The 21,537-nt window shown below is 38.6% G+C and overlaps 2 protein-coding genes across 11 annotated transcripts in view; both read left to right on the top strand.

The window, feature by feature from the left end:
* The window catches only part of ap3b2 (adaptor related protein complex 3 subunit beta 2), a 66,681-nt gene extending 58,606 nt beyond the window's left edge, over positions 1 to 8,075 (top strand). For 3 of the 7 annotated variants that reach the window (XM_073868485.1, XM_073868480.1, XM_073868483.1), the window contains 4 exons: positions 1,612 to 1,709; positions 3,799 to 3,813; positions 7,081 to 7,219; positions 7,347 to 8,075. In XM_073868485.1, the coding sequence (XP_073724586.1) occupies positions 1,612 to 1,709; positions 3,799 to 3,813; positions 7,081 to 7,219; positions 7,347 to 7,536 (442 nt within the window). In that variant the 3' untranslated portion in view covers positions 7,537 to 8,075. The remainder of the gene's footprint in view (positions 1 to 1,611; positions 1,710 to 3,798; positions 3,814 to 7,080; positions 7,220 to 7,346) is intronic. The other 4 variants (XM_073868486.1, XM_073868484.1, XM_073868482.1 and 1 more) reach the window with 3 other exon arrangements.
* Positions 8,076 to 8,699: 624 nt separating this feature from the next.
* Positions 8,700 to 21,220, top strand: cpeb1a (cytoplasmic polyadenylation element binding protein 1a). 4 transcript variants are annotated; one of them, XM_055192475.2, is made up of 12 exons: positions 8,700 to 8,923; positions 9,751 to 9,859; positions 11,880 to 12,056; positions 17,687 to 17,886; positions 18,009 to 18,252; positions 18,484 to 18,597; positions 18,693 to 18,782; positions 18,911 to 19,047; positions 19,124 to 19,322; positions 19,396 to 19,490; positions 19,587 to 19,667; positions 20,034 to 21,220. In XM_055192475.2, the coding sequence occupies exons 1-12, from the start codon at positions 8,906 to 8,908 to the stop codon at positions 20,142 to 20,144; spliced, it is 1,575 nt and encodes a 524-aa protein (XP_055048450.2). In that variant the 5' UTR covers positions 8,700 to 8,905; the 3' UTR covers positions 20,145 to 21,220. The 4 variants fall into 4 exon arrangements, with proteins under 4 accessions (XP_055048450.2, XP_073724589.1, XP_055048453.1 ...); XM_073868488.1 differs by lacking the exon at positions 8,700 to 8,923 and adding an exon at positions 9,147 to 9,304; XM_055192478.2 differs by lacking the exons at positions 8,700 to 8,923; positions 9,751 to 9,859 and adding an exon at positions 11,585 to 11,695.
* Positions 21,221 to 21,537: the final 317 nt, after the last annotated feature.

Raw genomic sequence — 21,537 nt, 5'->3', positions numbered from 1 at the left:
TCAAGTCATTCACAGTAGTTTTATATTAATTTACTTTACATTTTACTACAGTGGTAATAATTAAACGTGTACAATAAAAAAAACCGGAAAAGTGATGACGGTGGGGCCCCCTAGCGAACTTATGGGCCCATATGCCTGGCATACTCTGAACCCCCCCTAACGGCGCCCCTGTCCGTTAGTAAACTAATTGTATACAGTATTTATATCGTAATTCGCTCAAAAACGTCAAGATTGTGAGATGAACAAATCGTTTTGGATTAAAAGGATATTCCATTTCCTTGGACTTTTGGGGATTTATGAACAATTTGTTTTGGACAATTTCACCGAAGCGGATAAAGGGAAGATTTTCAAGGTAAGTAAATATCCTAAATCGCCCGGTTCAGGTAACTAACAACTAGATTACAGTTTTATGACTGCTATGAATCGGTTTGTGTGTGTGCTTAATGGAATCCCGAAAGTCTAAGCGTTCAAACGATGTCCCGCATGACCGTATATTTTGAAGATTTAATGCTTCAATGTTACAATGACGTTATGCAGCCTCACGTGCAAGGGAGGGGGTGTGCCGTGTACGGCACAGTGTTCCTTATCAGGTTAAGGTAGAAAAGTGATTTAGTCAAGAGCAGTGAGAGATTTTTTTCATAAACATGAGTGACAGACAGGAGCAAAATTAGGTAACTTCCCCTTTAAGAGCAAAATGTTACACATGCGTTTTCTCTTTTAGCTGTTTACTTTCTCTTAAGCCCTAAATGGTCGTGTTTATGAGGATACTTGCAAAGATGGGAATTTTGACGCATACTGTATATGTATTGAAGGCCAATAAAGCGGGAAAAATGCTCACGAGCTTAATGAGCAGCGGTTGCGCGACTTGCGCGCTCCCCACACACAGAAAGAACGCAAGCAAATAGATCTGTTGTTTGTGTTTCAATGCCTTAAAATAACTTGTTTTAAAACTGCTGTGCTTAAATACGTGTACAAACGTTACGCTTTTGTGACAACGCGCACAGGAGCGTGACGTGGGCGTGTAACCTCGATAGAGACGATAGTCCATAATCTCTACCGTTTGACCTTTCACAAATGAAACACGTCACCTTTCGATTGCGTAAGGTCGCTTTGGCGTGTCACAGGGCTAGTGCAAGACGAGAAGTTTTGGTTTTAAAATTACAATTGTTTCGCTATAAAAGACCCTTATGCCTTGATTGGGATCGTTTAGAGCCGTTTGAATCTGCATTGAGACTGTAAACTTTTAAGATCCACTAAAGTCCACAATATGGAGAACAATTTCTGAATGTTTTCCTTAAAAAATTCTTCTTTTTAGAGAGACATAAACATCTTGGATGACATTGTGATGAGTACATTTTCAGATTTTTTGTGTGAAAGTGGAGTAATCCTTTAAGGTATAGACTTTGGATCCAGTTTGACCAAGAGAAACCACAGTAGCTCAGGTGATCAACCATGTAGACTTCTTGATCATCTAGAGGCAATGTTGGACTAGTTAACAGCATCTGGTATTAGCAGAACATTCCCACAGGCTCCTGATCATCTCAAACCAAAAAAATCTTCATGCTTTAAATTGTTAATGTAATGTTTCCTTTTTCATCTTCTCTGTTTCAGCACTCACACCCGAAAGTTCTTCGTCTCAATCCAGCCACCTGTCGGGGAATTGATGACACCGGTGTTTTTGACAGAAAGCGATTTTAAGAAAGAGCAGGGTGAGTAACCATCATCTTAAGTAACTTAAGCTTACACAAACATGAATTTGAGCATTGAAGAGGTGGATAAATCTATCTTTGCTTTTTTGTAACTTGGTTTTGAAGTTTACATTAGAGAGAGAAACTCTCTCATTTCTTCATATGCGTCTCTTTCATTATTCATGAAATAAGCTCTGATTTCATGGTTTATGGCTTTTATTAGGGACAAATCGGATTATGCTGTCTTCATACTTACAAGAACAGAAATCATAATTGCAATACGGTTGCAGTGTTTCATATTTATATTTCATTCTTTCATTGTTTTGACAAAGACAATAAGCTTTTTAGGGCTAGTTCAACAGCAAACTGTAAAGTGCACTGCAAAGAATTATTTTCAAGAAAAAAAATTCTTAGCATTTTTGTCTTTTTTTTAGTAAAAATCAGGCTTGTGCAGAATTCAGAATTGAATTGAGAATGACTCCTAAATTCCAATTCAATTCTTGAATTTGAATTGAATTTGAATTTATGTCAAAAACAGGATCTAGAATTACAATTCGAATTGAATTAAAGGAAGCAGAATTGCAATTCAATAGAAATTCAAAGAAATTTTTATACATATTATACAGTAAGTGAAGGGTTAAAAATGAAGCTTTCAGTATATGTCAGATATAATTGCATTACATATTCTATAAATATATTCGTTTGTACAGATTATATTAACAGGAAATGTTTTCCCCCAGCAATTAATTTTAAAAACTCTAGTCACATAACAAATAATTAAGTTTGATTTTTTGCAATTTTAATTTTATGGAACACGATGTAACATGACTTCATTTCCCAGAATGCCAAGTATTTAAAATGGTTGCCACACAATTTTCCGAAGTAACTTTCTTAACACTGAATGTATGTGAGATTCTTTCTGTTGTGTGATTGTGGAATTTCTTTGAATTGCCATGAATTTAATTCCACTTCCTGCCATTCCAATTCCAATTCCAATTCAACTTCCTGTAGGGCGGAGTCAATTCAATTCAAATTCCAATTCATGAATTGAATGGAGGCCAATTCTGAAATTCTGAAAGCCTGGTAAAAATATCTAAAAATTCTTAAATTGAGACGCTTTTTCTTGATGAGCAAAACAACCCAAGAAAATAAGTGTTTTAGTCCAAGTGATACTGTGCATAAAACAAGCAAAAAAAATCTGCCAATGTATGGAGCGAGATATGTGTCTTTATTACATGCGATAAATTAAATGATCTGAGAGAAATAAAACTATTTGAAAGAAAAAGTTATCACACTGATAGCAAAGAAGCATTTCATGAGAAAAAAAAGAATATTTGAGAGAAAATGTTTTCACACTAATAGCAAAAAATATATACTTGAGAGATTTTTTTTCTCAGAAATAATTTAAAAAATTTCAAATTTATATTTTTTATGTTCTATCATGAGAAAATACTTTCTTTCAAAACTTTTTTTTAGTCTCAAATATTATTCTTTTTTGCTATTGGTATGAAAACTTTTTCTCTCAAATATTCTTTTTTTTCTCATGAAATGCTTCTTTGCTATCAGTGTGATAACTTTTTCTTTCAAATAGTTTTATTTCTCTCAGATTATTTAATTTATCGCATGTAATAAAGACACATATCTCGCTCCATACCAATGGGGTAAGCAAAAAATCTTTAACATTTTTCTTAAACACTAAATTCAATAAAAATGTAAGAAAAATGTAAGAAAAATTTGCTTACCCCATTGGCAGATTTTTTTTTGCTTGTTTTATGCACATAATCACTTAAATTTGATATTTTGGCCTAAAAACTAGACTTATTTTCTTGGGTCGTTTTGCTCATCAAGAAAAAGCATCTTAATTTAAGAATTTTTAGATATTTTTATTGAAAACAAGACAAAAATACTAAGAATCTTTTTTCTTGAAAATCATTTTTTGCAGTGCAATTGATAATATGCAAATTAAGATTCAGGCTATGTTAAACAATAGCGAGCCCCCATGCCACCAGCAGCTTAGTTTAAATGCATCATAACCACCTGATGACTTTTTCATATTTTACATGCTCATTTTTTTTCTTTTCTGTGGGGTCATTTTGTCGCTTTCCATTAGAGAATCTATTGAATGGTAAGTTTCTTGGATGTAGTTCAGTCGCATTTACACTCAATCCCTTTTCATCTAACACACACGTACAAATTCATTTAACACGCCCCCTTGCTCTCCCACGCTATCAATAACTTTCATTTTAGCAGCATCCAGCTATAGACGACCGTTACTATGACTTTGCATTTCATCGCATGTCGGGTAATGATGTGCCGCATCTCACTAGGAATGTGCCGTCCAAACACAAAACCCATGTGATGGACTTTGAACCATCATGACTTGCAGCCAAACACTTGTGAGACCAGCATGTTCGCAAAAACCTGTCCAAATCTGCTTCATTCCAGCAGTCTGAAAGATTATAAATTATTATTTACTGTTTACACGTATGATTATTTTACAACTCTATAAACGTTGTTTATACAAAACCCAATCGGCCCACATAGATCCCATTACCCTGATTTTACTCTGCATATAAACACCAGTATTTGATGGCTTATTACATTTATTACATATAAACACCAGTATTTGATGGCTTATTACATTTTTGAATGTCGAAACTTCCGAAAACCTTCAAAATTCTATGTGAACATTATTTTTTGTGTTTTGTCTTTGATTTTTGATAGTTAAAGGAACACTCCACTTTTTTTGAAAATATGCTAATTTTCTAGCTCCCCTAGAGTTAAACATTTGATTCTTAGCGTTTTGAAATACATTTAGCTCATCCGGGTCTTGCGCTGGCACTTTTGGCGTGGCTTGGCACAATCCGTTGAATCTGATTAGACCATTAGCATGGCGCTAAAAAATATATTACGCACTGCCTGAAAATAGTCCCCTTGGTTACTTTCAATGGCAGGGGACTATTTTCAAGCAGTGCGTAATATCACTACGCCTGATGCAGCCATGTTACATCAGGAAAGTCCTTGATTATTACGCCAGAATGAGATTATAGTCCTAACCATATCTGCCTAGAAAATCGCACTTTTAATTTTCTGTCGGTCTTAGTACACGATATAACTACAGAAGAGTCAAGTTTTAAATAGGAAAAACATTGAAACTCTTTGGTTATTTTTTTTGCGCGATGTTAATGATCTAATCAGATTCAATAGATTGTGCTAAGCTATGCTAAAAGTGCTAGCGCCAGACCTGGAGATCAGCTGAAGGATTTCAAAACGGTAAGAATCAAATGTTTAACTCTAGGGGAGCTGAAAAATGAGCATATATAAGTGGAGTGTCCCTTTAATGTTTTCTCATGTATGGGTCAAAACACAACACTTGTCCTAAATCACATGCCTGCCATTTATTTACATTTACGCATTTGGCAGACCTTTTATCCCAAAAATACATTTTTAATCAGTTCTCAAGGTTCAAACCGGGTGTGCCTCGTACTTCTTGAAAAGTGAAGCCGCTGCCTCCTTGATCGCCCCCTGGTGGCTGGCTGCAGTACAAGTCATAAATTATTGGAATTTGTACATTTTCCAAAAGACGGTTTTGGTCCTTTAAGGTAGTTGTCATGACGCTGAATATGTTCAATTTGTTTATTTTTGTGATAAGTTTTTATTTTAGCTAGTAATTTGATGCTATAGAAATTGTAATGATCGACATTTGTGATTGATAGCTTCTCTGAGCGGACTCTTGGAGCTTCAGGGGGAGATTGAAGATATAACTATTAATTTTCGATTTCTCTGTTATTTCACACCAACAAAATGAGTTGCATTTAACTTACTTTATTTTAGCAAGCCAGTCTAATGTACCGAGCCCCTAAGGTGACATTGGAGTAAAAAAATCAAAAGTTTAGTTTCATGTGCTCACGTGAATTTTTCATGTGCTTACGCGAAACCTTCATGTGCAGAATTTTTTTAAAGTTTAGTTTCGCGTGCTCACGTGAAAGCGATAGTTTCACGTGCGCACGTGGTAGTTTCACGTGCGCATGTGAAACTATCACGTGCGCGCCAATAGTTTCACGTGAGCACGCGAAACTAAACTTGAAAAAAATATCCTGCACATGAAGGTATAGTTTCACGTGCGCATGCGAAACTAAACTTTATTTAATTTTGCTCCATGTCCCTTTAGGGGCTCCGTACAAATGAGGGGTTCAAGGGCAAAGCGTTTGGGCGAAAGTTTGATAACACGGCTCCACCTCTGGGCTCCATGGACGATTCCTTCTGCGCATGCCCTGATTTCAAACTGACGTTTTGCGTAACATGGCATTTTTTGCAGTCTGTGGTTCAAACCTATGGCCTTTTGCACTGCTAATGCAATGTTCTACCACTGAGCTATACAGGAGCACATGCAAAATATGTATTAAAGGGGACATTTCGCAAGATTTTTTTAAAGATGTAAAATAAATCTTTGATGTCCCCAAAGTACATATGTAAAGTTTTAGCTCAAAATACCACATAGCTAGTTTATTGTATTATGTTCAAATTGCCACTTTGTAGGTGTGAGCAGAAATGTGCCGTTATGGGTGTCCTTAAAAATGCAAATGAGCTGATCTCTGCACTAAATGGCAGTGCTGTGGTTGGATAGTGCAGATTAAGGGGCTGTATTATCCCCTTCTGACATCACAAGGGGGGGGGCATATTTGAATGATCTATTTTTCACATGCTTACAGAGAATGTTACTGGGTTGATCTTTTTCACATTTTCTAGGTTGATAAAAGCACTGGGGACCCAATTATAGCACTTAAATATGGAAAAAGTCAGATTTTCATGATATGTCCCCTTTAAAATGTAAATGCAAAATTAAATCTTATGACTTTATCACCCATTTATGATGCCAATTGCATCACCGCTGTAAAAACAACAGTACGTCCATTTGGGAAAAGCACTAAATTTAGGCATTATTAGTCCATGTTACCAACACAGCACAAATCACAGATTCTTTTCTCATTTGACGATGATGTTAGACAATTTGTAAAACTGATAAATTAATATGACAAGTAAAAAAGTTTAACTTTCAGATATTGTTATCAACAGGCCTACACCAGTACTGTGTTTTGACCCATGTCTATCGCCCTGTCAGTTTTCAGAGCTTGGCACAATGCATTCTGGGTTTGCTTTACCCGTGAACGATACATGCAATCCTCTATTCAATTTGGCTAAAATTACAGTATAGGTATCTTTTAAGGCTGCTGTATTTTGTTGCTACTATTCTGAACTTCCTTCACGTAGGGAACGCAATCATGTTCCCGAAAATTTCAGCTAAGTAGGCAGCTCACTAGGTTTAGGAATAGAGCCAGTACCCCTGCTTTTAGCCCATCTCTAAATTTAGAATATAATCTCTCTCTCGCAGGAAAACTGATGGGAATGAATGAGATCTCAGAGAAGTTAACGCTTGGAGAGAAATGTGTGAATGAGCACGTCATCGTTGAACGAGTCACAGCCACTGCCAACTTAAGCAGGGTGCCTTGCGGTTCTGAAAAGGAGTGCAGGTAACATCATAGTGAAAAAGCAGTTCCAGTCTAACTCTTGACTTAAAGATGACTGTTTGTGTTAAAATTTTCTGTGTTTTTCTGCATTTTTCTCTGTTTTTCTGTGATCTTTTGAACTTCATCTCAGTTCTCCTCCGACTCCTCCCCCTTCCTTACCTGTTTACAGATTCGCAGGTAAAACCGTCAGCAGTGGCTGTGTCGTACTGGTTACCGTAGCTTGTAAAGAAGGAGGCGGAGCTCAGTTGACGGTCAACTGCGAGAAGATGGTGATTGGCACAATGCTGGTTAAAGACATCCTACAGGCCCTCACGCAGTGACGACGCCCCCGCATACCACACCCTCCTATTTATTTGCAGCCGTGTGTAAATCTGCCACGCTTGTAGCATCAAAAATCATAACCTGCAGTGAGAGGCATCAAATCTTTTGTTGAATGTTGCATGGTATTAAAACAGCAGTACATCAGTCAAAAAGGTCATAAATATCTTTTAGTGTGGATAGATTTTAATGTCAGATTTAGTGAATTACAGCACAGATAGAAACAGAATCTGTGTTCATTTCAGATAATAAAACATCGAACGCTGCAGGCATCTGTAAACAAATGATGCTAGAACTTTAATCTTATTTTTAGTCATTTTATTATTTTAGCCATCTGGTCCAAGTTTCATTTTAGTGGCGAAAGAAACAAAAAACATTGCCTTCATTTCAAAGTGTTTTTCTGTCTACTGCACTGTAAATCATGCTATAAAATTGGCATTTATGTTCAAATCTCTGTGTAAAGCCTATTCTGGTTAGTGTGAGTTATTAGTTTCATCTAAATTTGAAAGTGATGTCATACCCCAGTGACAGCAAATTACATCATGTTTTTAAAAAACTGCATCAAACTGGTTACAAACATTAACTTTCTGGAGTATATATACCTTTGATTTATATCTAATACATTAAAATAAATATTTATTTCAATAATTCAGCTGATTTCTGCCCATTTACAGTAAGAAACTGTATAAAGTTACTGCAAGAAATTGTTTTAATTTTCTGACGGCCATTGTCTCATGTACAATGATGTAGCAACAGGGAAATGTATGTCTTTACTGTACCTAAATTTGAGAGTATTGACTGACTTCAAACACTTTTGTCACAGATGCATAATAGCATCAACGTTATTAAGTTTATTTTCCTGCTAAAAGCACTGCTTTGATTTATTAAGTGTATTTTTTTCAAAGGGAATATACTATTGTCATAATATTATGTGCTTGTGGACATAAACTTGAGCTTCCTCCACAAGGTTAAACATTTTACGTTGTCCTCTCTGTGTGACTGTGGGAATATCATGTCTTATTTGAATATCACATCTCTATTTATTATAAAGAGTTTTAAATGTCAATAAAGCAGAATGGACTCATGCAGATGAATTTGACGTGTTTGTTACTTATTTGATGACAACTTCCCTTTAATGACAACTGCTGGCCCCGGTCTCATTTGTATTGACCGCTTGTGCGCGTGACCGTCCTGATGTGCACGTGCTGGAGACGCGCACCTGTTAAATCCAGATAAACTTTAATATATTTCTGCTGAGCGGCTGGTTTTGTACCGGACCTCGCTCAGAAACCGAACTGAACAGTTTTTTGTGACATAAAGTGTGGTTTTATAAAGGTTTGTTTCATTTTGTGCTTCTGCTGCCGCGCGCGTATGATGGATTTACGCAGGGTAAGAGCATCTGTGCGCGCGCGCTTCTCATGCACGTGCCGTTTGTTTATTCTTTATAGGTTTCAGTTTGTTTAATAGTTTATAATTAAATAAGCAACTCTACGTGTTTGTATTGACAACACATTTGCAGTTAATCTGTGAAGAACATGGAAACAAAATATAGCCTAACATTAGGAGAAATGACAGTAAGAAGAATGAAAGACATGAACAAGCTAAAAATATAGTCAAAAAGAAAGGGAAAATGTAATGTACTAAACAACATAAAATGTCTACATCAAAGGGTTAAATAACGGTACATTAGATAATGTTGTAATGCTTTTCACGTATTAAAGTTCTGACTCAGCAGCTTGGTTCGAGTTTGTGCACGCGAGGCGTCCAACAGTCAGTAAATGGACAATATGCAATATATCTCCAGTCTCAACTCAATAAACATTTATTTGTCACTCGGTTTAAAGGGGTTTAAATGTGGGTTTTGTATTTTTATTTATCACTTCAGATGGTATAGATTTTGCACAACGCGTTCGGTAACGTTCGTACTTAAATGGCTTACATGAATCTATCAGTAACCCTAGTTGGTTGCTTAAAGGGATAGTTCACCCAAAAATAAAAATTCTGTCATAATTTACTCACTCTTATGTTGTTACAAACCTGTATAAATTACTTTGTTCGGATGAACCCGAAGGAAGATATGTTGAGGAATGTTTGAAACCAAATCGTCCGTGAGCCCGATTCACTTTCGTAGTAGTAAAAAAGAGTAGGCTACTTTGGAAGTGAACTGTAATGTTTTTTTTACTAATAATAACGTTAGGGCTTTTGCTTCTTATCAGTATTCGAGAGAAAATAACCTGCGTTGTGCTTTTGGAGAGTCTGGAGCTCAGACGGTCTTCGGACTTCTCACAGGGACTAAAGAAGAGGCCATCTGGAAACCTATCACAGGTAAAGATCCGCACACCTTCCGCACACAGTCAATAATATTGTCATTACAGAAAAACAATTAGATGCAACCGTCTTAAAAAGAACCAGTTGATTCAATCAAATCACAACATGTATGTAGTCCGTCTCGTGTGTGGTTCTTTTTTTCTAAATATGTGTTCTGCGCATCGAGAGATCCTATGTGCATCAGGTGTCTTGTCAAAATAAGTGCCTGCTGCAGATGCGTCTAAAGGGTTTATGCTAAAAGAGACCCTCACGTTTGCCAGATACTCGCATAATCTCATGCGTAATCAGAGTTAAATGTTAAGTGAGTGTCTTGCGTGTATTTTGTGAACGTGAGCGACTCTTTTATCATAAACGGTTTTGATGCGTGTGCAGCAGGAACTTATTTTGACAAAACACGTGATGCACATGGTTCACATGACGCAACAAACACATATTTTGAAAACGCAAGCAACACACATGACACTCCGAACACTTATTTTGAATTAGCGCCCCTCAGATGAGCAGTCACGAGCAGCCACTAGTATATGGGCCCGTTGGCATGTCTGTGGGAGTGTCATCTCCGAATAAACGGTCCATGGGCATGTCATCTTGGAATGTGTGGTCTATGGGCGTGTCCTCTTAAAGGCGGGGTGCATGATTTTAAAAAAAACTTTAAAAAAGGGAGTCAGGGCGAGTACCAAAACACACCTGTAGCCAATCGGCAGTAAGGGTCATGTTTATTAACTGACATTAGGCTTGTTCGACTTCATGCGGCACCACAAGAATCGACAGCCGGATGAGGTTAAAGTATCGCCAGAGCGATTCGCGAAATCATACAGAGGAGTTTGCTTTAAAATCGCTCTCGCAGAACTTTGGCGTCATCCGGCTGTCGGTTCTTGCGGTGCTGCATGAAGTCGAACAAGCCTATTGTTGTCTGGGTTGCGTATGTGTGGGGCGGGTCTATCAAAAGAAGGTCCAGATATTATTGGGGGAGGGGCGTGTTTGTTTAAGGATTTCAAATGTCAACATTGGCTTTCAGAGATCATGCACCCCACCTTTAAGATGGGAGGACTGTGGGTGTGTCCTCTTAGGACAGGAGGTCTGTGGACGTGTCCTCTTATGGGGCGTACACATCAAACGCGAGTTCAACGATTTGCGCAAGTAAATGCATAAACGCGATCAGACGCGTCCTCGCGCGGGACAATGCCAATGACTCGAATTGGGTTGCGCGATTGCTGCGAAAATGCGCTATTCACCTCAAACGCGCCTTTGCGCAAGTTGAAAATATTCAACTCAAGCAAAAAATTCACATGACACAAAGTTAAATCCTGCGAGTATTCTAGAGTGAGCAACGCGATGCTACGCGTTTGGTGTGTACGTAGCATTAGGATGGGCGTTCTGTGGGACTGTCACCGTAGGAAGGGTGGTCTGTGGGCGTGTTCTCTTAAAATGGGTGGTCCATGAGTGTATCTTAGGATGTGTCATTCATGGTTGTGTCATCTAAGGATGGGACTGTGGGCGTTTAATTTATTAATTTAGGGTGTGTCTTGTACAGCCTGGGGTTAGCACAGAGGGACAGAGCATGTGTGTGTGTGTGTGTGTGTGTAAAGTCAAATTAGCTGAATCATAGTGATCATTGGAGCCCTGCCCCTGACTGTCCGTTTCTCTGCTGAGTCAGGCCAATCACGAGAAAGAGAGAGAGACTGTACAATCACAACATGTAATACAGTTCACACACATTCACAGAGAGAGAAAGAGAGAGATGAAGAAGCTTGCGTGTGTGCTCTATAGTGACCGTCTTTAGCATTAGCAGATGTGAGTGAGGTGTGAACGGAGCGGTCACATGTTTAACAGGTCAGTAATGAACACACTGAGGTACAATGACCTCCACTGGACCCGCCGCGGCAGGTTCGTACCTCAAACATGTGTGTGTGTGTGAGCTGGTCATGGTTGGTTTGTGATACGAAATGTGTGTTTATGCCTCTGTAACTCTCTCTCTCTCTCTCTCTGTCGCTCTCTCTCTCTCTCTCTCATATAGATGTGTCAGACACAAACTGCTCTCCGCTGGTTAACAGAATGCTGTTCTCTCCAGAGCAGCAGGACTCTACCGTGCCCAGCGTTGATCAGCTCAGCCTGGGCCTGCTGTCTCTGAGCCTCCCGTGCTGGAGCCGCCCGGAATCCCACCGCTTGACCCAACCCTTCGCCCAGACACCCAGTGAGTGAATTAGTGTTTGTGTATTTGTATTAGGGACTGTGTGCTGAATGTGCATTCGATTTCATTGTTGAATGGCTCTTTTACTGCTAAGCACTTTATTTGTGTTTGTTTGCGTATGCGTGTTCAGACATTTTTCTGGAGGTCCAGTCTGTGGTGACGCTTCATCTCAGCTTGTGACCCATGACTAATCATTTTCACACCAATCACAGAAAACAGAACGCCGGATTCATAAGCGTTGGGTCGCATTTTATTTTTACTTTCTCTTTAGCTTTCCTGTCTTATATTACAAGCGTAGATGAGTGAGTGTGTGCAATTGTGTTTAAAATGAAAGCTATAAGGTTTGTTCTGACCCAAATCCCATTATAGAGGAACACACACACATAGACATACACATACACATACACATGTCTTTTCTTTTCTGCTGTCTCATCCAGTCTCAATCATTCAGTATTCTTACAGGAATACGGATGAACAAATGCTTTACAGTTTACTTGAGTCTCGACTGGTTGAATAAGAAATTAAAATGAGCAGTATTTAATCTATTTAGTCTAAATTTGTTTATTTTATCACGTTTTCTCCTGATAAAAGGAGATCTTAACAATGTCCCTAACTATGTTCAGATTTCATAATTCTTTCATTAATCATTCAATCATTGATTTCAGTTATTGATCTTACTTTTTTCAATTCAGTTTTATTTATATAGCGCTTTTTACAATTGTTAATTGTTTCAAAGCAGCTTTACATTAATAGATGTAGGAAAAAGCATAGAAAAGCGAGCGTAGTAATAATGTAACGTATACAGTAAAGTATTAAGTTAAGCCAATGGTGGCGAACTCTCCAGGAAATGAAAAAAACCTTTAGGAGAAAACTCCTAGGAGGAGAAAACACCTGAGAGAGATACATATATATTTATATTTATAAATACTATCGGGGTATGTGAACGGGTAAGCAGATTAAACTGGTTCTGCCGGTGGTCGTTGGTCAGGCATCGGCTGGGTCAATATTAAAGGTGCAAAAGAGGATGTTTGTTTTATACATTTTTGCAATATTACTTGAAACTGTCTTTACTTAATGATAAAAGACTATTTATTAGGTGCACTGAAAGTAATAATATTAATATACGCAGGGTGCGATTTGTGAAAAAAACAGAGGGGGGGATGTTTTCATAGGCGTCGATTTCGGCGACGGTGGGTACCCACCATATTTCGTCATGAGTCATTTTGTACCCACCACTAGTTTTAACTTTTTTGATTGTTTTCAGTGGTTATGAAGAGCAATATGAGAGAGAAATTTGGTAATTATTGTCCGACCTAAACAAAAATCCATTATAATATTATTATTTTTTAAAATATTTTTCTAATTTAAATATTTCTAATATTCAGAAATGCGCTCTCCGCTCACGAGCTCTGATCGGAACAAACCCGAACCTCATTGTCTGCTGAACTTGCGCAGAAACATAAAAATATAACCAGCTTTTCAAAATAGTTTTAAAACTAAAGATTTATACTATTTTAGCACAAATTATGAGCTTATTGACGATTTTTTATAATTCTTGACATAATGCGTCTCTGTCCACAGCACATTTTAAAACATTTTAATTCATAAAATAAATCATGAGAACATGAACTCATCACTGCATTTGCAGGAATTGTAAAATCTTTTTTCTTATTAACTCATGAAGCAGCCTAACGCAATATTTTTACTGTAATAGCTTTTTTTCCCCACACATATGAACTGTGATCATGCACAACGAAAAAACACGCAATAATTAAATCTTGAATGGCAAAACTATATGGCACAACGTAGTGTCAACTTAAACATAAATATGAACAATGTATTGATTGCAAAGTTAAACCATTACAGTAGAAACCGTTTTAATGCTGCTTTTAAAGTAATAACATTAACTTTACACCGCGATGCTGAGCTACAGTGAAATTATAGAAAAGTCAGATGCATTATGTGTTAGTCACTTAGCCTCATTTGCGCAAACTGGTCGCGCCCGCGCCTCGCTAAACGCCTCATCGGCATTTATCATGTGTGTAACTTCTGCCATTCTCAATGGTGTGACTGGGACACTAACTCTGCTTGTCATCATAAACAGATAATCAGATTGTGATCTTTATTCCCGCTTTATTAATATGCGGCTGAATATGCTGCATTTCATCTTTTCGACACACAGCTCCATAACCATCTCGCAAGTGTTGATAGGCTATTACTCGTGAGATGTAACCTGGTCTGTAACCAGTCAGATAGCGCCGTGGGCGGGACATTGCTCAAGTCTTCAGAGTGGTGAATACAGAGATGCTGCGCGGCAGCTGTATCAGAGCCAGCCAAAGTAGCGCATTTTAAAACAAAATTGACTTAATCAAACCACGGATCCGTGATAAGTTTTGTGATCCGTCTCGCCACAAGTGTAGTAGCACTGATCACTTTGAGAGGGGGATAAATATATCCCCACCGGGGATAAAAATAATTAAGCAGAGGCAGGGATACATTGACCAGAAAGGGGGAAATCCCACGCATCCCCCCCGGCAAATCGCACCCTGAATATACGTCATCTGTGCACAAGGTAGGGCCTTAAAAACATCAGCCAATTGCTCATGCGGTCATCGCAATCATCATTGGCCCTCTGGCTTGTCAATCACTGCCATTACGATCCTTGTGAGATACGTGCGCGCTCCAGTAACGCATAACGCATGAAACTCCGTCTTAAGTTTCGGTTTGTTTTCATTGTTGATCCTGCTTTCCTCCTCGAATTTGCACCATGGAAGAGAAAAAACCCGAAGTAGGACGCAAAAGAAAGACTTTTTTAAAGCCGCTGGGAATAGGAGAAAATTGTCAGAAGAACGTAACTTAATTTAACCAGAGTCGTTAATGGAGAAACTTTTCAACGCTGGATAGCAATGAAGGAACAGAGAGGTGTCAAGACAGAAGCGCAGTTCGCAAAAATTCTTCTCAACAGGTAACAGTGATTATTCTTTCTTTGTGGAATAATTATTGTTGTACTGTTATTCAGGTATATTGACGTTGTTCTTGTACTGTAGTTGTAAGGCAGTGACCAGTCTGCTACATGCTAGTTGAAATGGGAGTACGTTAGCGTCGACTGATCTAACGTTTTAACGTCTTATGTGTTTATTATCATATCATTTCACATAATGAATCCACTGACGCGACACAGCATATGCCGGTGGTAAACAAACACTCGTTCAAATATTCTTGCACGAGTTTTGGAAGGCGTTCCCTAGAAATGAGCTGTGAAGGAGGGAGGCTGTTCTTACGCATGCACTCATTTAAAAAACTCAGTAACCGTTTTTGGATTCTCAGTCGGCGAAAAACATCCTCTTTTGCGCCTTTAAATATAACAAGGTTATATTTTCACAGACTGTTATTTACATTATGTAGGATGATTTTTATGTAGAAAACAGTAAATCACAAAAATGACTTTAGCTGAGTTTTCGAAAGCAATAAAGGGAACCTATTATGCCCAATTTAATAAGATTTAATATAAGTCTCCTATGTGCCTAGAATGTGTCTGTGACGTTTTAGCTCAAAATACCCCACATGTAATTTTTTTATAGCCATTATGTCCAAAATGCCCCTATTTGGGTGGGAGCAAAAAAGTGCTGTTTTCATTTGTGTACCTTTAAATGCAAATGAGCTCTTCACTCCCTTACCAACAAACAGTGAGCACTTTTGGTTTTGATAGTTTTGATTCCTGTGAATACAGGAAAATACAGTCTAAGACAATAGGCCAACTGCATTAGCCATGAGAGGTGGCTCGTGACTGCTCATCCGGGGGTCGCTAATTCAAAATATGTGTCCAGAGTGTCATGTGTGTTTTGAAAATAGGTGTTTGTTGAGACATGTGAACGATGTGCATCACGTGTTTTGTCAAAATAAGTGCCGGCTGCACACGCGTCAAAACCGTTTATGATAAAAGTGACGCTCACGTTCACAAATACACGCAAGAAACTTCCTTAGCAGTAAACTTTGATTACGCATGAGATTAAGCGAGTATCTGGCAAACGCGAGCGTCTCTTTTATCATAAACCCTTTAGACACGTCTGCAGCAGGCACTTTTTGACAAGACACGTGATGCACACAGGTTCACTCAATGCGCCAAACACATATTTTGAAATTACAAACCACACACATGGCGGGCTACATACATGTTGTGACAAACTTTGCATCGTGCGTCCTCGAAAAAAAAGTCACCGGCCGCCACTGTTAGCACTACAACGTGCTAGCAAACTCATTTAGGGGCGGATCACGCAGAATGAATGGTTACTTTTTTGAATGGTTTTCTATGGGCAGTGTGCGTTATGCGCACTGTTTATCCGTTGTGAATGCCTCTTGTTTTTTTAAGGAGCGCTCTGAGCGGAAAGTCCAATGTCATTCGCGTTTTTTTCATTGTCCAATCGAATGAGGGGAGAGGTGGGCATTCTGTTGTGGTGACAGAAGATTACAGTTGCTTGGAAGAACCAGACTGCACTCACTTACTGTCTCCTGCGTGTTTGTGCACCTCTCACCCTCGATCAAGGTCAGATCAAGCGCCCTCTTTTAAAGTTTCTGCTAATAATGACAGTTAACAGCTAAAGAGCACTTACGCTTCAATATTTGATTGACAGGACAGCTGCCTTGGTGGTTGCCTAGCAATATGAAAAACCGCAGTGCAGAGCTCGTTTTTAAAGTGACCAAAAAAAAGGCATTATGGCGCGCCTTGCGTTTCCAAGCGTTTAAAATGTGTCTGGTGTGATCTGCTCCATAGAACAGCTTTTGGGTACAATTGTACATAAAGTTGTAAGTGCCTGTGGGCGGGGATTTGTTTGTGTGATGTCACATTAACAAGAGAATCAAAACAGCATGTCTAATGAGACTTTATATGAGGATTAAAGAGCACCTATTTCATTTTTAAAAAAACAACGTTATTTTGTGTATTTAGTATTATACAATGTGTTTGCGTGGTTTATGGTAAAAAAATATTATATACCGTACATTTTTGTAGCTCCAGATTTCACTCTCTTCCTGAAATGCACAGATTTGATAAGCTCTGTGTCCCTGATTGGCCAGCTGATCTGTACGTTGTGATTGGCCTGAATACCTCTGACGTCAGCCGGAAATGTGACGCCCCTTACCATGTTTGAAAGATTCGATTGCAAATAGGAGTTAACTTACAAGCTGTGAGTCCAAGCGGGAGGAATTATGATAATGTCAGTCTTGTCTACATCACCAATCCCAGGAAGTAAACTGTTGCCTACAATCCGTGTGTTTGTTGTAGTCAAAGAAAAGAGATTTATGTTGGAATTGATAACTCGCATCATTGTTTATCTTGGGGTTTGTACCTTTTGCATATGGTTTACATGTACCAATACAAACTTACACATCAAAGGAAATGTAAAATCATGAATTGGACCATTGGTGCTATTTAATAAAGAAGGAGAGGGTGGATTTTCATTGTAAGGTTGTTGTGTTCACACACTGCCAACACACGTTTATGTCCAAACACTTTGTAAAAGTGGATTTGGCATAATATTTACCATTTATAGACATATAAAATCAAGTCCTATTGTCGTTTCACGTTGAGTTGTCATTGTGTATATATTGCGTTAAAATCAAATTCTCTTCTGCAGTGCTCAATCTCTTGGGAGATTCCGGTCGGCAGCAGGATTTTCAGATTCATGAGTCGGCAGGTGGGAGCGCCACACACCAGCGGTTCTCAGGTCAGAGTTACATGACGAACATCCCAGAACCTCACTCACTGTTGCGTTGTGGATCCAGCAGTCCTGTCAACTCTGAGACCAGCGGTGTCTCTTCCGGATCTGATCACCTGGTGAGTGACGACGTTCTTGCACGTTGTGAAAACCCAAAGGAGTGTGGTAGAACGTTCCAGAGGTTTTGTTTCCAGAGTGACACTGCCAATCTTTCTAAATTCTTGGGTGGCTTTTTTATTAGGTTTCTTTGAGAGTTTCTTCTCCGCAGCCCCCACTGCTGCCCAGACTGCAGTCAGAGGGTCTAAAACTGGGTACAGATGCCCGTACGGCACCCACACTCACACCGACTCTCAGTGCTCGGGCTGAGGGCTTGGTACCTGAATGCTGGTCCGTGGGGTCAGGCTGGCTCGACTGGGACACTTTGGCTTTGAACAAACCCTCTTTCTGCATCGAGAGAGAAGCTAAACTTCACAAACAAGCTGCAGGTACGGTCACAATAAAATCATCCTATGTAACATCATGAACATTTTGTGAAACTATAACCTTGATATCTTTAAAAAAAAATGATCAAACTTTGATTCTAATCTCAAAGTTAGATTATGAGACTTTAACTGGATTTCACAGAGAGGGTCACATACCGTGTGTAGATGCAGAACTGTGTAGCTGATATCATGTTTGTGCTTTCTAAATTAACAATATGTGATTGGCTATCACAGCGATTAATGAGGCCACCTACACCTGGGAAGGACATCTTCCTCCCCGACACTACAAAAATCCTGTTTACTCCTGTAAGGTTTTTTTGGGAGGTGTACCATGGGACATCACAGAATGTAAGCCACCAGACACACATCTGGACTGCAGATTATTATTCAGCTTTATAACACAAACAGGTTTTGAAGAGCAACCTTTGTTTATGTTTCCACAGCAAGTCTGTTGAACACATTTTGTGTTTTTGGTCCACTGAAAGTTGAGTGGCCGGGCAAAGAGAGCAAACATCCACGGTGCCCTCCCCAAGGTACCGCCATCAATCACACGATACTTTTACATGTATCACCAGTAATACTGCATAAAGCAAAGCAAAATCAGAACATATCTGATGAACATATTTGCAGATTCTTTGTGTGTGTGTGTGTGTTTGAGTAGGTTATGTGTATCTGGTGTTCGATTGGGAGAGGTCTGTGAAGACGCTTTTGCAGGCCTGTACTCATCATCGTCTGCAGTCAGATGACTATATCGAGTTCTACTACAAGCTGTCCAGCAGGCGAATCCACAGCAAAGATGTGAGAATAATATGCACATAAACACACAGCTTTACCATCCCCTAACCTATAACCCTGACTCTTTTCTATTCTGCAGGTGCAGGTCATCCCATGGGTGATCTCAGACAGCAATTTTATCTGTTGTCCCTCCCAACGCCTTTGCCGCAATAAGACCGTGTTCGTGGGCGCTCTGCATGGCATGTTAAATGCAGAAGCTCTGGCCCACATCATGGACGAGCTCTTTGAAGGCGTTGTGTACGCAGGCATCGATACAGACAAGCACAAATATCCCATAGGTGTGTTCATTGGTCTGCAAAAATAAGTAGGAGCTGTTAAGGTTTTAGTGTTCTGAGAAGTTTGTTCTTGTAGGTTCTGGAAGAGTGACCTTCAGGAGCCAAAAGAGCTACTTGAAAGCTGTGACCGCAGCGTTTGTGCAAATAAAAACCTGCAAGTTTACCAAGAAGGTACATAAGAGCTGAGCTTACATAAAGTGCATATTTTTTATAAATAGCAGTAAACTCAATCATTCTCTATTTCTTTCCTGTGTCTACGATCTGAAGATCCAGATTGACCCGTATCTGGATGACTCCCTGTGCCAAATTTGCAACAGTCAGCCCGGACCGTTCTTCTGTAGAGCCCAGGTTTGCTTCAGATATTATCATAGATAACACTGATGTTATAATATAATAGCCTATGTATGCATTTTCCTGTACATATACATTGAAAAAATGCTTGCTTTACTATGTTGTGATTTGGCCTGTAACCCTATTAAGTGTCGATTATAAGATTTTTCAGTAATTCTGCAAATAATCTTTATGACAGTTAAACAAAGTCTAAATCATCAATAGAGGTTCACTTCTGCAAATTTTCCCAAACATTCACTGCACACACAAGTTTATAAAATAGTTCACATCAACAAATCTAAATCCTAACAGCAAACAAAATCAAGTACAAGACTGGTCTCAAAACACAAGCCGATGTTCATTCTTTAAATCCTGCATTTTCAGGCATGTTTTAAATACTTCTGTCGCTCGTGCTGGCATTGGAGACACTCTATGGATGTGCTGAAGAACCATCAGCCTCTTATGCGAAACCAGAAGACCCTGAATGCCCACTAAACCCACAGAAGATACACAGTAACTGTTGTTCTGGAAGCAACTGTGGGAGTCACTGTTTTAGGAAAGACTTTTAGTGTGAGTCTGAGGAAACTAGGATGTTTTCCTTGAGGAAGTTCTTGCGTTGTTGCACCTGCATGAGTTCTCGTTCATTATGGCTCTATGCACCAAGGGGTTCGATGGTGACCCATTTGCACAGTTAACCAGACAGCCATCGCCATGGAGATGACCCTAGGAATTGAAAGGTGGTCGAAAATTTGCCACCTGATTTTAAAAGTTCTGTTTTAGATTTCGCATGCAGAGAATATTAGTTTAATATCTTGAAGGTCTGACCCTCTAATGCAGGCAAATGCCAGTTGGTGCCTTTGGCTTTTTATTTGTTATATTGACCTTTATTTAATATTTAATTTAATTAGATTTTATGGCTTGGTCTGCTTTTGATTTTTAGTCATTAAGTACTTTTACTCGCTTTTCTACCTGCTGGTTTGGGTCACAACATGGTAATATAAATCCAATAGTTTTTTGTTTTTTTTAAGTTTTCCTGCTCCAAGTGTCTTGTCCTGTTGAGCCATTTTTTTAACAGTGCTATATGGTTGAAGAGGATCTTGGCTTGTGATATGTTGCAGGAAGTATGACATCACAGCTGGCTGATGCTGTTGCTTAGCAACCACTTGCCATCATTCAACCATTAGATCAGATACGAGTTAACCCTAGGATATATTTTGGCCGCTGAGATTATGCTGTACATAGTTTTAATCAAATTGTTGTACTTTATTAACGTAGCACTGGGGGGAAAATGTTTGCCAGTGGTTTTATATTTAATTTGAGCAGAATGAGGGTAAGCCCTCGCTGTTACATTGACCTTGAGTTGTGTGTTTGTGTTAAACAAAAAACAAGCGTGTCTCTTAATCTTTTAAGTAAATCTGTTTAGCTGCATTCGTCTCTTTTTCTTGTTGCCTTTTACAGCTGCTTTTTAGGATTTAAAAGTCTCTACCTCATTGCTCTGCAAGTGTTGCTATGGTTATTTACAAATGTAGATGATGTTCAGATTGGAAGCATAAAGTTGTTGAAGCATTGAACCATTGAATGTCCTCTTTATTTATACAATTAAAAGATAAAATAGATTTGAACAGTACAATAAGGTTGTATTTGTTACTATTAGTACATTTATTAGCTAATATGAACTAACATTAAGCAATACAGTTTATCAGCATTTATTATTGTATAAGTTTATGTCAATACAATTTTTCATGTTAGTTCATTTTGCAATAACTAATGTTAAGATACAACTTTTGATTTTATTGTTAATTTATATTAGTTAACGCACTAACTAATGTTAACCAACACAACCTTATTTTAAAGTGTTACTTTAAAAACTTACTTGCACTCTTAAACA

Source organism: Misgurnus anguillicaudatus, chromosome 6 (assembly GCF_027580225.2).
Source record: "Misgurnus anguillicaudatus chromosome 6, ASM2758022v2, whole genome shotgun sequence".
NCBI lineage: Eukaryota > Metazoa > Chordata > Actinopteri > Cypriniformes > Cobitidae > Misgurnus > Misgurnus anguillicaudatus.
Note: the sequence above shows the minus strand (reverse complement) of the source record. Positions and strands in the feature narration are given on the sequence as shown.